The sequence below is a fragment of the Brachyhypopomus gauderio genome, unplaced genomic scaffold (assembly GCF_052324685.1).
Source record: "Brachyhypopomus gauderio isolate BG-103 unplaced genomic scaffold, BGAUD_0.2 sc162, whole genome shotgun sequence".
Classification (NCBI taxonomy): Eukaryota; Metazoa; Chordata; class Actinopteri; order Gymnotiformes; family Hypopomidae; genus Brachyhypopomus; species Brachyhypopomus gauderio.
Window position 1 is genome coordinate 278,521 of NW_027506983.1, and position 17,212 is coordinate 295,732.

The following is a 17,212-nucleotide window of genomic DNA, read 5'->3' on the forward strand; positions in this document are numbered from 1 at the left end:
GGCATTGTCCACATCTGTCCACATCTGTCCACGACGCCTAATTCAAGCGTTCAGGGTAACTACTTGTACAGATGTTGTGTGGTGTCTGTGTGCGTCTACGACTGGCTTGGGAAAACAGAATCGGATAGTAATGGAATATGCAGGACACTGGACCTCCTCGGGTCTTCAGAACCACAGTAGTCGGTCATTCCGCTAAGCATTGAAATCGCTCTGCAGGAATCTTGGCCCATGTGGACAGTTTATCTTCTTGCAGTTGCCACATATAAGACGGAGGTACTGGCGTGCTCTGAACAGCCGGTTCTGTCCCATCTTCAGGATTAGGATCTGAAGATTGCGAAGGCCAGAGTAGCAACGAAAACCCACCGTCATGTTCCTGGAACCTCTCCTGCCTAAACGAGCCTCCTGAGAGTGTACCAAGAAAACATCACTCACACCATTTACTCCACCTCCACCTCCAACCACACTGTTGATATCTGACAAGAAGGATTCAGTGATTCATGCAGCTTGCACCAAATACTCCCATCAGCATGGTGCAACAGAAATCTGGATTCATCTAGGGGTAGGAGTATGTAGGGGTAGGATTATCTAGGGGTAGGGATATAGGGGTAGGGTTATAGGGGTAGGGTTATAGGGGTAGGGTTATAGGGGTAGGGATATCTAGGGGTAGGGTTATAGGGGTAGGGGTATCTAGGGGTAGTGTTATGGGGTAGGGATATCTAGGGGAAGGGTTATAGGGGTAGGGGTATCTAGGGGTAGTGTTATAGGGGTAGGGATATCTAGGGGTAGGGTTATAAGGGTAGGGGTATCTAGGGGTAGTGTTATAGGGGTAGGGATATCTAGGGGTAGGGTTATAGGGGTAGGGATATCTAGGGGTAGGGTTATAGGGATAGGGATATCTAGGGATAGGGTTATAGGAGTAGGGGTATCTAGGGGTAGGGTTATAGGGGTAGGGATATCTAGGGGCAGGGTTATAGGGATAGGGATATCTAGGGATAGGGTTATAGGAGTAGGGGTATCTAGGGGTAGTGTTATAGGGGTAGGGATATCTAGGGGTAGGGTTATAGAGGTAGGGGTATCTAGGGGTAGGGATATCTAGAGGTAGGGTTATCTAGGGGTAGTGTTATAGGGGTAGGGGTATCTAAGGGTAGGGTTATAGGGGTAGGGATATCTAGGGGTAGGGATACATGGGTAGGGGTATCTAAAGGGTAGGGTTATAGGGTTAGGGATATCTAGGGGTAGGGTTATAGGGGTAGGGGTATCTAGGGGTAGTATTATCTAGGGGTAGGGATATATGGGTAGGGGTATCTAGGGGTAGTGTTATAGGGGTAGGGATATCTAGGGGTAGTGTTATAGGGGTAGGGGTATCTTGGGGTAGGGTTATAGGGGTAGTATTATCTAGGGGTAGGGATACGTGGGTAGGGGGTATCTAAGGGTAGGGTTATAGGGGTAGGGATATCTAGGGGTAGTGTTATCTAGGGGTAGGGATACATGGGTAGGGGTATCTAAGGGTAGGGTTATCATACATAACTTTCACCATTCCGAGGAATGTGCAGCCAGACATGTTAGTTGGAGCAGCAGATGCATTGTTAGTAGGTAATCTGTAATCTGTAATCTGTGATCTGTAATCATGGGCGTGGTAGTAGGGGGAAAAGTGGACCTGACTACCCAGGACCAAAGTAGGGAGAGGGGCCCATTTTGCTCATGTGCCTCGTTTACTGGCATTTATAGGGGCCCGCTGACATTGAGAGTGTACAGGGCCCAGATTTTGCTGCTACGCCCCTGTCTGTAATGGAATACATTTTAAAATTGTTCCTCCCAACTCAGGTCATAGACCATTCAAACCACATCCAGCAAGGTTCGTGTGCTTCAGATTTTCTACCTTTACCTACGGGTCGGGTCATCAAAATGACCTGTCAGAACCATTCATTTAAGAGCCGTTTATTGCAGAAACCAGGACTGGGATGTGAAGTCTGCGGATGAAGATCTCTGGTCTTTTGTCTGAGCTCTTCCAAAGATTTGAGCTTGCAGTTGGAAAAATAAGCAGTGTCCCTGATCCCCAAGTGCACTTTAACCACTGCCTGCAACCATCTGAATTCAATTAATTCGATTTCCAGTGAACCTGATTTGCCGAGCTAATGCCGTTACTTCTAATGGTGTAAACCTCAGTAGAGCTCAAGAGGTAAGCTGTGTTGGTACTCGCGGTGTGTTGAGTCTGAGTTGTTGCTCGGAGCAGGCTTACAGAGGTGCCTAGGTCTACCGCTGAAGAACTGAACACACCAGCTAAATGTGTCCCCACAAAAAAAATGATGGCAACTGTAAATTGAAAGAAAAACATTTTGTGACTAAATGTGCAAGCTGTGATTAGGAGAATCTGCTGTTGATTTGCATGGGAGGCCAAGAACTGGAAGGATGGATTGCGGGTGCCAGTCTCACTAGCAGACATCAGAAGCATGTCTGGGCTGCAGAGCACGGTTCTGATCACGGTTCTCAGCACGGTTCTGAGCATGCTCAGTGGAGCCGCTCCAGTTACTCCTGCTGCTGTTCATATTGCATCATTTCTCTCTGAGCACAGGTGCTTCCACACTCCCCCCATTCTAAAATCACACACACACACACACACACACACACACACACACACACACACACACACACACACACACGCACATACATCTTGCACACACTCTGCATTAATAGCAACTGTAACTGATACCAGAGAGGTCACGGAGCGCTCCTGTTACACTGGGAGGCAAACACATTTCACATCGCATGTTCCTCACATCTTTTACACACACACACACACACACACACACACACACACACACACACACCTTAGACCTGTAAAAATGCTTAGTGAAGTGGTTATGGTTTTCTGATGTTATATACCAGTGAAACTGTGAGGAATGTGTTTTCTGTTCCTGCATGGTGATTGATGTGCATTAAGCAGCGTGTGAAGTGGCAAACGTGTGCGTGTGAATCTGCGTGTGTGTGTGTGTGTGCACGCGTGTGGGCGGCTGTGCCCGTACGTCTGTGTTAAACGGTGTCTGGAGCGCCGACGAGGAACAGTGACGAGTACCGGGCATTTACATCTCAGCTGGTCAAAGCCACAGCTGGGAAAGATCTGGTGTCTGAGTTCAAGCAAGGACAAAACGGAGCAGCTGATTGGTTCAGCCGGCGTGACAAACTACCTGATTGGTTGATAAATGCTGCGAGCCCACGGCAACATAGAGTAAAGTTCATCTTAAATGCGAGGGAGCGGGTTTCAAAGTGATGCGCACACCGCCGTCTTAGCTTTGCTGTGTTGGTGTTGTCACATTTGGGCAGCTGTAGCCTCCGTCATCACCAGAGCCCATATGGTTCCCAGCATGCAGTGGAGGAGAAATTAATCCACCAGTAACATTAATATGAAAACAACTCGAGAGTCACTACATCCTTTACTGATTTTAAGAGCTTGGTTTAAACATGTCTTTAAGGGTGTATAATATAGGATTGCTTAATGTTAGCATTTATAATGAAAAACTACACACACTGAAATGTTTTTTTTCTCATTCCTAAATGATACTGGCACTTGATATAATCAGCGTAACACCGTTTCAGAGACTGGATATTTATGCCTGCTGTATTTCTGCAGCACTTGGTATCAGAGTCTCCGACCAACTATCATATATAAAATGTGGATGCATTCTTATGAATTAATGCCTCATTGTCCCAGCAGGTTGGTCTTTAGGACGGAGCCGTCAGTTACGTGTTCTAGCCTGGTCTTTCATGTGTGGATCTGATTTTGTCTCCCCTTGAACTAGCTGATATTCTGGAGGGTCTCTTCTCTTAAGTGCTGGAGCCCGACAGACTACTTCAAAAGAAGCTCCTAATCCATAACTGAGCGGTGTGTGCGTGTGTGTGTGTGTGTGTGTGTATGTGTGTGTGTGTGTGTGTTTAGGGGCGAGGGGATCTTGTATCATTCCTCCGTGTATATATCCACGTCTGTCACCACTGTCATCATCCATGGCCTGGAAGAACCTGCCTCATCTTTCCAGGTAAAACGTGAGCTCACGGTGTTTACCCAAAATGAGTAAGTCAATCTGAGAGCAGGCACGCCGATGGTTTGATGTCATCTGGGAGCGGCTGCAGCGTTTGGAGAGGAGGGGGGCCCCAGCGTTTGGAGAGGAGGGGGGCCCCGGCGTTTGGAGAGGAGGGGGGCCCCGGCGTTTGGAGAGGAGGGGGGCCCGGCGTTTGGAGAGGAGGGGGGCCCCGGAGTTTGGAGAGGAGGGGGGCCCCGGCGTTTGGAGAGGAGGGGGGCCCCGGCGTTTGAAGAGGAGGGGGGCCCCGGCATTTGGAGAGGAGGGGGGCCCCGGAGTTTGGAGAGGAGGGGGGCCCCGACGTTTGGAGAGGAGGGGGCCCCGGCGTTTGGAGAGAAGGGGGGCCCCGGCGTTTGCAGAGGAGGGGGGCCCCGGCGTTTGGAGAGGAGGGGGGCCCCGGAGTTTGGAGAGGAGGGGGCCCGGCGTTTGGAGAGGAGGGGGGCCCCGGCGTTTGGAGAGAAGGGGAGCCCCAGCATTTGGAGAGGAGGGGAGCCCCAGCGTTTGGAGAGGAGGGGGGCCCCAGCGCGGCGCGAGATGCACTCTCGCCTACGCTCGCCGTGCATCTGTCTGTCCGTGCGGCTGCTTGCTGTTTCTGTCTGCTCAGTGCCTCTCTCTCACTCATGTAACATGAGGGAGAGTTCACCGGGTTTATTCCGAGTACTTCAGCTAGTGTCTACTGCTGTCAGACGTTAACTGTCTCCTGTTGATGCTCTCATAGACACACACACACACACACACACACACACACACAGAGAGAGAGAGAGAGAGACTGCCCTTGCAAGCTGCAGAAGCATGAAATGTTTGAATAGGTTTAAATAGCACAGATTTAGCAGCATGGTCATTATGATTACTAAAGTCTTGTGTTGAAAGCCAGAGCTCAGAGTCCTGACTGTAGTAAGCTTGCTGTCCCGCAAGGCTGCAGGACACTCCAATACTCCACCTGTTGCTTCCTGAAGTCTGCTGTTTGTTGACGCTTGTCTTCGGTTCTTGGGACGGCTTTGACTCTTTGATATAAGGTGCAACATTATAAAAAGATTGTGTCTCGTTTATGTTCTGATCTAAGTTTGGCTTTCTAATGTCAAATCATGGGTAAATTCATCACCAATGTTTTAATCCATGATGGGCCTAGACGTTACAGTAGAGACATTACTAATATTTGAAAAATATTTGAAATTATTTCAAAACCCATAAAATAAGAAATGACCTGTGCGGTACGAGAAACCTCAAACTCCAGCGGTGTAAGAGGAGCAGACAGATGGGGTGGCCGTGGGGAGTTTTTACACTGCTTGAAGCGATGAGAAGATATTATTACCAACAAAATATAATAATAACACCCTCTTTCAGTGAGGTGTGAAAATGAGAGAATAGTCATCAATCAAACGTTCGTTCTGACACGAGGAATGTGTGCTTGCGTTCTGTCAGTGAAAGTTCACTCGGTTTAATTAAGGGGAATTTAGTGCTTAAAAATCCATCAGAGTGGAGCATTTATCACTTTACCACTTTCAAGTCATCGATTTCTGACAGAAGGAGGGAAGGAATTTCTCAAGCCTTGACTTGTACCGGAGATCCACCCTGTCACACACACACACACACACACACACACACACACACACAACCAAAGATGCACCCTGCGCCACTGACGGTGGTGAAAACTCCAAACAAATTAATGTCACCAACAAGCCACAATACAATCCAGCCATGGCCAGAATACATTTATTTCCCATAAATCTGGTAACTTTAGACATGCAGTCACCACACACACACACACACACACACACACACACACACACACACACACACACACACACACACACACACACATCATTTCACTCTCTGCCAGATGGAGCATGTGTGATTTGTTTGTGGTTGGGGGTGTTTATGGCTGCAAAGCCCAGAACTGGATTTCAGGAGTATGTGTAGCACTATGGGAGGTCTTGCTCTGTGTGTGCGTGCGTGCGTGCGTGCGTGCGTGCGTGCGTGCGTGCGTGCGTGCGTGCGTGCGTGTTCTCCGAGCCTGGTGCTGGTGTTGGCGCGTGACCCAGCTGGCAGAGTGCTGGTCCATTACTCTGGACAGGAAAGCTAATTATGGACGCAGGACAGACCTCCCAAACAGAAGCCCCAGCAGCAGAGTCTTAGAACCGGCTCAACTGGACTCCCAGAAGCATTTCGCTCGCCACACACTGCCCTGCTGCTGCATTACCACTTTTCCTACCAAATAAAGACTTCTAGAATTTTCCGTCGTTTCAGGTTCCTGTTCCTATGGCAACTAGACGGTCCCCTTAATGACCCCAGCAGATGGAGAAGAAATCATAATTTCTATCTGAGAAGAATTCCCATTCAGAAATCTCTCACATCTGTGTGCCGTAACGCTGCTGTAACTGCAACTCTGCTGTAACATAGTAACAAAAGAAGAACGCAACACCAATTCAGCCACAGATACCATTTAACCAAGGACCGCTTTAAGCTGATTGGCTGGACACAGACTTGTGGTGTCATGTGTGTCTCGATACGCAACCTTCATACGAACATACCAAAGTGCCATTAATCTTTTAAAATTTTAATTATCATCATTAATATTTGTGAGTAAATCAAAGTATTTCAAATCTCTGCCCTCTATTCACTAAAATGTTAGTAGAGTTGTCCCACAAGACCTGAAGACCTGTCCCTCAAGTCTTGTCCCTCAAGACCTGAAGACCTGTCCCACAAGACCTGAAGACCTGTCCCTCAAGTCTTGTCCCTCAAGACCTGAAGACCTGTCCCTCAAGACCTTGGTAGGTGGCCTAAGGTTTGGGCACTGGAGGGTTGGAGGGTTGGAGTGGTCTCTGTGCGCTGTATGTTGATAGATGAGCAGATGCACTACAGGGCCCATAACTTTACTCCTTAGTTAATGTTATCTGGGAGCTGTCGGACGCAGGAGCGGCGATAGTGGCGTATGTCCTGCATCGTGTCCTCGCTGAAGACACCGACACATTCTGGAGCGGCGATAGTGGCGTATGTCCTGCATCGTGTCCTCGCTGAAGACACCGACACATTCTGTCCCACTCACTCAGTACGAAGACCTTGACGTTGGCTCGAATAGCATTACCATCTCTATAGCGATCTGAACTGGGGCCATTGCCTCCATCACATTCATTTACGTGTGTGTGTGTGTGTGTGTGTGTGTGTGTGTGTGTGTGTGTGTGTGTGTGTGTGTGTGTGTGTGTGTGTGTGTGTGTGTGTGTGTGTGTGTGTGTGTGTTTTGTGTGATCAGTCACTGTACAGTATATCATGAAAACCATAAGAGTTGTTTTTATATGTATAGTAAGTGAATTTACTTTTACTGATTGAGTTTAAATGAAGAGTAAAATGTGATGTCTGCTGCCTGAGTTTCAAGACGCACAGTCTGGCGTGCCGTAATTGAAAAGACAAGCTGCTGATTATCATCATGGCAAAGTGTGTTTATTTCCTGAAGGACACAGTGACAGTGAGACAGCCCAGGAGACAGATGAGTCCATCCCTCTGACACCGGCAGGACAAACAGGTTACACACACACACACACACACACACACACACACATTCATCTCAATAATCACCCATCTGCACAGAGACAGAGGTAATGAATGAGGTGAATACAGATGTTGAAAATGCCATTGTTTTACATTTAGTGACAGGAGCTTTGAAATGAAAATACTCCAGAGAAAATGAATGAGAGAGAGAAAGAGAGAGAGAGAGAGAGAGAGAGAGAGAGAGAGAGAGAGAGAGAGAGAGAGAGAGAGAGAGAGAGATCGAACAATAAGAGAAGGGGACCGTTCTTGTTTAACAGCCACAATATAAAAGTGAAGATGGGAACATTGTTGGGGAGACAGGTGTCCTAGGGGCGGGGCCAGGTGTTTTGCGGTCTGGAGGAGACTTCCTGAACCACACTGTGGCACGGCGACCCAGTTAATATCAGAACTGAGACTGCTGAGGGCGGGACGAGGACACATGTGGGGTCTCTTTGGTTTGACACTAACTAACTCATTCCTGTCTATGAGGATCAACCATTACAGTTATGAGCTGAGAGCAAGACACAGCGCTGTTGTACATTAGGGAAATGCCACTCACGTAACCATTTAACTCAATTTAACAGTCTAAACATTAATCAAATGAAAGAACAGTCTAAAAATGAAACAGTCTAAAATCCAAAAGTGACATTTACCTGGGACATTTTGCCACCATAGTTTAATTGTTAGCTTCAAGTTCAGAATTTTTTCCTCCTAATGCTTCATTGTCTTCTGTGGAATATTGTGCTCAAACTGAAGAATTTATGACATAGGCCCACAGGTCATATTTCATGCACAAGTCCAAGCACAGTGTCTGAGAGGAGAGAGAGAGAGAGAGAGAGAGAGAGAGAGAGAGAGAGAGAGAGAGAGAGAGAGAGAGAGAGAGAGAGAGAGAGAGAGAGGGGCGGGACTTCTGCGTGTAACACAGTTCAGGTGTGAGAGGACGTTCAGACACAAAGAGCATGTTGGTGAAGTGTTTTTGTGTTTTGTGTTTTTATTTTTTTTTACTTTTTCACTCTCTCTTTCACACACGTTTCTCCATATGTAGGTGTAATAAAGACTGCATTGTTGTGTGCAGCAATTCGTCATATATATGTTTGTAAAGTTCCTAGATTTATTGCAGAACAACAAACACTTCAGTGCACAGACATCTTGAGAGTTTCGTTTCAGCTCATAACTCACCTGACATAGCCTTGGCATCTTAAGCTCTTATGAAGCCACGTTGGCCCAGCGTCCTGATTTATTATAGCACCCCCATGGTGGCCTGACCTGTGTCTGTGTATCATGACTGATGTTCTAGGGGTGTGGTGATGTCACATGTTCAATTGCTTTATAAAAAAAAGAAGCATTGAATGACAAATTGGTACAGACAACAAAGCATTCCAGGAGACTTAGGCTGGGACGGTCCGGACGTTGTACCGAGGGATAAACGCGGTCTGGCAGGACAGAGGCATTGTGTGTTTGCGTGTTTCGATGTGAGCACCTACTGTGTGTATTTCATCAGACCTCTATCCATCAAGAGTGAACTATTTCACCTCAAAGGCCCGCGAGCACTTTCAGGATCCTGCTCTGTTTTGAGAGAGAGTCCTCTCAGAATAACTGCCACACACAATTGCTTCGACGTCAGTCAGTCACCCAGTCAGAAATAAGCGGCCTCTCCCCCTCATTCACACACTCGTCCACCCTCTCTAGTTCTCCACTCTCTCTCCTTTTCCTTATCTATGTCTAACTCACACATAGAAAAGCACTTTAATCTTTCACAAGTACATACAAGCATGACCATTGTCTGGACATGAAAAAGAGTGCCTTTCATGAACACATTTGTTTTGTTTTTGATAGCCAGAGTCAATCCAATAGTCTCTGTGTGTGTGTGTGTGTGTGTGTGTGTGTGTGTGTGTGTGTGTGTGTGTGTGTGTGTGTGTGTGTGTGTGTGTGTACGCGTGCACATGCGTGTCCAAGCATGAGTGCCAGTGATTGTCTGCTGTATCCTGGCGTTTTGGACATAGGCTAACCCATAAGGCAGGCTCAATAATTCACTATTGGGGCAATGATACCGTCCCCTTTAAACAGAACCCCCTAAACAACCACCACCTGTCACTCACCACCAGTGTAACTGTATAGTGCACAAGCATGCTATTATGTGAAAATGAATCAGGTTCTCGGTTGTTCCAGCGTTTCAGTGACTGCGAGGAAAAGGCAGACCGAGAATGCCCCTATAGAGTAAACCGGTGACCTTAGAGAACATTGAGCTGGTTATATATGATAGGAGGAGATCGTTGACCACCAGGTTCGTCTTGTGGTATTTTCCTTAAACCAAAATCGACTTTGACAACAACGGATTTTATTATAAACTTAAGAGGATCGTGCGCTTTCATACATTCCTTCCCGAAACTTCAGCTACGTGCCTAGCGCCTTTTATCTGTGGCCATCTCTACCCATGTTGGGGGGGGGGGCAGCAAACCAAACCGCACATTATCACTCTTACTGCCACCACGTTGAGATTTTGCAGGAGATTTACTACATTTATTATGCGATTCGCTACTCCTGTGGCTTCCTAGCTCTCGATCTGGCGCATTAAAGCGTCAATCAAATGTTTATCCGTTGGCGTTCAGTGTGGAAGTGAAGGAACCGTGTGTGTGTGTGTGTGTGTGTGTGGGGAGGGAGGGGGCAAAAAAAAAAACAAAAACAATCCGTGCTGAACGCCATCTTGAGTCCAGCGGATCCGCTGAATGAGGAGAACCAGCGCGCTGGGTCCAGTCTACGGCCGAGCCGCGGCGCTCCTCACACGGTTGTAGCAGGTTGGCAGCAAGTCGCGACGAAAGTATATAAAGGAACTTTTGGAGGCAGCGACCTAAATATTTCTCCGAGGCGTTTATGGCCGTGGTGGCTCACGTTTGGGGGAAAGAGACGAGGACGTTCCGGGTTTGGCTCGCAGCGACGGGGACTTTTATTTTGCTTTTTTCCTTCTAGCTGGCTGGCTAAGCTAGCGGGCTGCGGCGGGTCGGTCGTGTTTCTGGAGAAAGCGGCCAGCGAGCTCCGTGTCTCCGCTTATCGCCGTCAAAAACACTGATTTTGGGATGTACGGTTACGATTAGGTCCTTGACTGCCTGGCCGGGTTAGTTTCGACGACGTTGTCCTCTGACATTCAGGTTTTTTTTTGGTTCGGTTCGGTTCGGTTCCTACATTTGGGTCGCTTGCTCCCTGTTTTAATTCGCGTGGATCTACCCGTGTGGACACCAGCGACCCGGAGAGATTCGCGTTTTTTGTGTGACTGTTGGACACACAACGAGACGAGTATTTAAACGATATCTTTACACGATCACACACACGCAGTGAGACATGTAGACAGCGTTTGGGACACACAACCTAACCCGTGTTAGTGGGATTACTGGATCCCAGCGGCCGTCCCAGTAGATCTGAGACGTGATAGAACTACAACACATGAAGTTGTAGGTCAAGACCGGCAGAAACCAAGCAGCTCGTTTTAACTTTGTTCTGGTTAAATAGTGATAATCGTGCCGATTAAAGGTTGAACGTGGAGTTGAGCTCCTCGGCCGCTTGTGTGTGAATAAAATGAGCTGTGTGGGTAGAGAGACCGTCACGGCAGGTCTGCTCGGGCGGGCGGTCTGCGCTCCTGCACGGCGCTGAGAGCCCGTGGGCTCGGTTTGGGATACTGGTTGTGCTGGGGTTTAGCCTGTGCCTGCGCTGGGGAGTGTCCTCTTCGTCTGGGACGTCGATCAGGCTCGGAGATCCGTGAAGGTTTGAAGCGAGGAGCGCCTGTCCGGGCTGCGATGCTCCTGCCCCGCTGCACGGAGCGCGTCCTGCCCCGGAGACCAGCCCGTGTGGCCCAACACGTGCCCACGTCGCCCCGGTGAAGGATCTCCGGTGCAGCCGCTTCACTGAGCTCCCGGGAGCGTCTCACACCTGCAGAAAACCCCCGGAGCGGAGGAACGACGGATCTGCAGCAATAAAGGGATCTACCTGTGAACTGAACATGGGCTCCGCCACCGAGCTCGCCTTCGCCCTCCTGCTCGTCTCTTTCTCCTCAGGTGGGTGCACCGATGTTTCTGCACAACACGCAGCCCAGCGCACGGAAACACGTTTCCGCACCTCCGCGAGCGTCCAGGCTCGCGCCCGCCTGCGGTCTCGTGCAAGGTGGCTCTTTGTTATAATGATTAATTATTTTTTTGCCTGTCACGGAACACGTATTTTATCTGTTGTTTCGGGGAGAGTTACACTTTGACCTTTTTTGGGGGGGGAATAAAGTCTAAACCCTTAATTAATAGCACAGCGCGCGCCACACCGGGGTGGTTTGGAGCCGCGAGCCACACGCGCGCGCTCTCTCGCTGCACGCACGGGAGCACCGGGCCGTGAGTCGGTGTTGTCGCCGTTTAGGGCACTTGAACACGGTTGAAACAGCCACGGCGCCGTGCATTCACACCGGCAGTTCGTGCCTTCACGGTGCGAGTTGTGTTAGGCGCTTCCGGCGGAGCAGGTCAAAAACCTCATTTCACATTTCCTCTCTGGTCACTTGCGACGGCTGCGTGTTACTCCAACTTGGGAGGGGGGATACCGCTGATACCGGACAAACCCCGCTATCTACGGCCCATAGTGGAAGACGGGGGGTTCGGTTTGGCGGGATCTGGGCGGGATGTTTGTACCGTGCTGCGTTTCTGCGCGTCGGCCTTGGCGAAGCGTGCAATTGGGCTGGTGCCCGGTACAAGGTTAATTACGCTTTCACTCTTCCGATGGAGGTGGGATTAGGTGAAGACAGGAGCCGGTCCGGACACACGTTTTCAGGACGCGCATAAAAGCGCGTGCATTCCGGGAACGGTGCACTGGTGCTTTGGGCCGTGTTCACGCGTACGTGTGTGAAGTGAGGGGTGTATCACTTTCCATCTGGTTCAACTTTTTTTTATTTTTTTGCCCCTTGCATGGATACAGTTACAGAGATTGAGCTCGGATGAAAAGCCTCGCAGATCAAAAACTCAAATTGCCAGACACTTTGATGTGAGTGTAATACAGGTAGATCTCAAGTGTGGTACAGACAGCCAGACAGGCTGATCTGACATCAGTTCACAGACAGTATGCCTTTTTCCTCAGGAAACCTATTTGGAGGTACTTCCATGACAACGGTCTTTCTTTCCCTGCTAATTAGTGCCGCAGCCAGGATTTACTAGTGGAAACAACATTTTATAAAGTGGATAAATGGGAAAACGTAGCAACGTAGTAATGTGGCACTAAAGTCTAAAGGTAGTCTAAAGATCTTTCACTGTGTTTTGTCCTCTTCAAGTTAAGCCCAGAGAGATCCCAAATGCCAAGGTTAACGTTCTGAAAATCCCAGTTTCCAACACACACACACACACACACACACACACACACACACACACAGGAAGGCTTCTGTTACACAGAGCAAAGGAAGGTGGGAATAAAAGTAGCTTCATCATTCGGACGATTGGATGTTGGGAAGCTCACAGATCCCTACTGCAGCCCTCGAGATGGTCTGATGGTCACCTTCACCCACACACTGTACGCCAGCGTGTCAGATAATGTCAGAATGGAGCGTCCACCAAGCAGGCGAACCGAGTCGGTGCCCTTCAGTGTTCTGTATCGGCCGCGGTGGAGTGGTGTCGTGGTGGCAGGGTGTACCTAGGGGTCACGGGGTCAAGGTAGGTCAGTATCCTGAGCTCCTGCTTCGGCCCCGTTCACACCCAACTGTTGCCCCCAGTAAATTCTTGCACCAAGCTAAGAAGGCAGAGTAGGGGGAGGGGCCTTCAGAGGGGGAGGGGCCTTAATGGGCTCCTCATCCTCACACGATCAGGAACAGCCTTGACCAGAGCGTTTTTCCTCATGCAGAGATAGAGGGCCTACTGACGTGTGTGTGTGTGTGTGTGTGTGTGTGTGTGTGAGAGAGAGAGAGAGAGAGTGAGAGAAAGAGAGCGCGAAAACGAGGGTGTTGGTGTGAAAGGAAGTAGCAGTGTGTGCCAGCAGTGGTCTATTTGACTGTCTGTGTGTGTGTGTGTGTGTGTGTGCATGTGTGCATCCATGTGCGTGTGTGTTGGCAGTGTTTGCCTGTAAGTGTAGGCGTGTGGGCAGTGGGATTGAGGCCATTTGAGGACACTGTTACATAAAATCTCGCCAGAATGATTACAGAGCTGCAGACAGCGCTGAGAGCTAGCAGCGAACCTTCTGCTCACGCTGGAGCTCCGACACACAACCATGGAGGAACCCTGGAACACCTGGCCCAGAAGATCCATACACGCGCAGATACGGAGCACACACATCTTCACTGCAGCTCAAGATTCAGGGTTGCGTTTGCTTGTTTGTTTTATAGCTTTGGGTTCAGCACTGTTGCTTGGGCTAGGAGGAAGGAGGGGGAGGGGCTTCAAACACAAACCACACATTCCCTTCCAGCCAATCAAACGATCACAGAGTGGCGATAGGACAAACTTTACGGCACTTTTCATTTGCATACTTAACACAGAAGCCATCTGCATGGGGCTCTCCTGGGCTCCATGGTGATGCTGAATCTTGTATCTTGTAACTTGTCAGCTGGGTTGTTTTCTCTAAAGTCTAAGCACCGTGGCTAAATCCGTGCAAGGCAGGCTGGATAATTAGCTGGTGAATGAAACCGGGTGTATTTAAACAGATAATGTGCTGATCTGTGTGGGGGGTCCCTGGCCTAAGGAACCCAGGGTCCAGCACCGTAGTCAATGTACATTTACTCAGTCCAGCTTTAAACGTACGCGCTAATGCCACTTCAATACCATCCGGTACGGTGGTGCTGATGGTGCTGTTGCAGGTTTAATGGACCTGTCTGTCTTCGGTAAGCGTATGTTCAGTGAGTGTGTGTTCAGTTCAAGTGTGTGAAATGGAGAGATGTGTGTGTGTGTGTCCATGCGTGTGTGTGTCCATGCGTGTGTGTGTCCATGCGTGTGTGTGTCCATGCGTGTGTGTGGTGAGGGCGTGTGTGTGGTGAGGGCGTGTGTTCGGTGTGAGCGTGTGTTCGGTGTGAGCGCGTGTCTTCGGTGAGCGCGTGTCTTCGGTGAGCGCGTGTCTAGCCCTCCAGTCCAGGACGTGTATTGATTTCCTCTCCACTGACGATTTGGCAGCCGTGTGTGTACTTTCTCCATTCTGGCTACTGAAGCGTACAGGCTCGGTTGTGTGAAACGGAGAGGTGTGTGTGTGTGTGTGTGTGTGTGTACCTGTGTGTGTGTGTGTGTGTGTTTGAAACAGTTGCATCTTATTTTCCAGCTGCAGAATAGCAGGAGTTCTGAGTTGGAGTCAGTAAGATATGGGGCCCCCACCCCCCCACAGGCCTTAACCAGCACCACCATCAGCATCTTACCCCAGTCACCACCCTTCCACCCACAAAACACATCCCATAATGAGCTGAGGCCACCATCACCATGGCGCAACATGGAGCTGAGGATCCTGAAGATTCTCCTCGAACCCTACATGCAAATAAGTGTGAGCGTGCGTCTCCTGAAGTCTCCTGAAGCACAGGAGCGCACCCTCGGCCGCACGAGAGTGGCCACGGCCCACACCTGTGCCCCTAACGTAGGTGGAGGTCCCGGTGGTTTTCACGGAGGCTCCAGGAGTGGTGGTGCCAGTCGGACAGGTTGTGTGTGAGCGTGTCACCACACAACCCTCGTGGCCCTCAGACCTGCTCACCGGCTTCTTCACACCTGGAGGGCTGCGCAGCGGAGAAGACGCCAGGCACAGACAACGGCGTAATGGAGGTGCTTCCTACCAAAATGGGTCGGTGCCATGTGAAATGTCAGAGGACAACTTGGTTCACAGGCCTGACTGCAGTTAACATGACTTGTGCTGCACGGGAATTCTGGAGGAAATTACGACAATCCGATTAAATAATTACAAACATTTTAGATAATTAAAGCAGAGAAATGCAGAGTCTGGAAACAAAGAACCAAAATGGTCTTGAACTTAATTAATTTCCATTTAGTCAGCAGGTTTCTGTCAGTGGCGGTCAGCCTATTCTCTGTCTCCCTCTACTTCACCGTGTGTAAGGATCACACACACACACACACACACACACACAGTGTTAAGGATATGTGATGTGTCCTCGTCCTGCTCCGTTTCTCCGTCCTGTGGTTGCTCAGGCCGGGACACGGTAGAGGTTGGCGTGGCGTAACAGTACGTGTGATTGTGCTGGATTGCCGTCACCGTGTGTGGTTACAGACCGCACCGGGTTCGCTACAGTGGCCCAGTGCTTCTCGCACTGGCGGAGAGTCCGTGTTTGCACGCATGTGTGTGCGGGACCTTGGTGTTACTTTTTGACAGTAGTGACTGCGTTGACAGCAGTGCGTTGACGTAGACAGTGATTCATGGGTTACGGTTATGGCAGGATTATGCATGAATATAGTGTGTGTGTGTGGGGGGGGGGGGGGGGGGGGAGGTTGCAGGTACATTATAACAGTAAATAAGGACACAGTGTTATTATGGGATGTGTGGTAGGAGTGTCTGTATGGCTGTATGGAGATGCATCAGATTTCTGTTTTTGATTAAGAACCATAGGGCCATACAAGTGCATGTAGGTGTGAGTAAGTGAGGTTAGATTAATAGATCACGATATGTTGATGTGTGTGTACTGGGCTGCGCTGCGCTAGCCACTGGGCTGAGCTGTGCATTTTTGTTAAAGCTAGTCGCCATTATCATTCATATCATTATCATTCCCTTTAGTTTTAAGGTTCTCGAGGCCTCTACTCACCAGCTCGTCCCCAGACAGCACACCAGAAGGCCTGCCTCAAACCTGCCTAAATCCTGCCTTCACCTTTATGATGAGGAATGTCGTTTATTGAACAGTGAACTTGAAAAATATCATATCATAAATGAATGATGTGCTTAGAATAATTGTAAAATAAACTGCATTATCTAAATAGAAGTACGGTGGCCCAAACATTTACTCATTTAAATGGTGCAGTAATTCGCAAAGGACGTGGGTGTGTGTGTGTGTGTGTGTGTGTGTGTGTGTGTGGGTGTGTGTGTGTGTGTGTGTGTGTGTGTGTGTGTGTGTGTGTGTGTGTGTGTGTGTGTGTGTGTGTGTGTGTGTGTGTGTGTGTGTGTGTGTGTGTGTGTTGCGTGAAAACATCCTTTAACTAACGCATAGTGTTGCCTAGTCTAGCTAAACCATGAATTACGTAAATTAATGGAAAAGATTATAGAGTTTAGGCTCCACCCATACATAGCTGTCCCAAGTATGGTTTTTCTAAACATCTGGGTTTTTTTATACATATACAAGATCAAAAACCACATAAGCAAGCCGTTTGAAATTACTTTGTCTCTGCAAGGTTTGAGACAGAAAGGCAATTATGTGATAATTTCGCTTGCGGTTTCAATGATAATTAAATCGTCTACGCACTGTGTCGTTACTTGTTAGTGACATTAGCCTCGAACCTCCAGTGCGAAACTGAAGCAAAGTTCAAGCACCAGAGTCATCAGAGTTGTACATGTGGGGTTGGGGAAAGGCCTCAGTATTCTTCTTTATGCATACTGAAATAAAGAAGCAATTGACCTTGAATTCAGTTCAGTTTCCTCTCAACACATTTGTAGCAATGACAAGCAACAAATTCGTATCCTGTTTGGTGCGTTTGAAA

The 17,212-nt window shown here is 48.9% G+C and overlaps 1 protein-coding gene across 1 annotated transcript in view; it reads left to right on the forward strand.

Annotated features, from left to right (window-relative positions):
* The first annotated feature begins 10,278 nt into the window (after nucleotides 1-10,278).
* The window catches only part of LOC143501207 (activin receptor type-2A), a 35,555-nt gene continuing 28,621 nt past the window's right edge, over nucleotides 10,279-17,212 (forward strand). Inside the window, exon 1 of the mRNA XM_076994783.1 lies at nucleotides 10,279-11,644. Coding sequence (XP_076850898.1) covers nucleotides 11,590-11,644 — 55 coding nt within the window. The 5' untranslated portion in view covers nucleotides 10,279-11,589. The remainder of the gene's footprint in view (nucleotides 11,645-17,212) is intronic.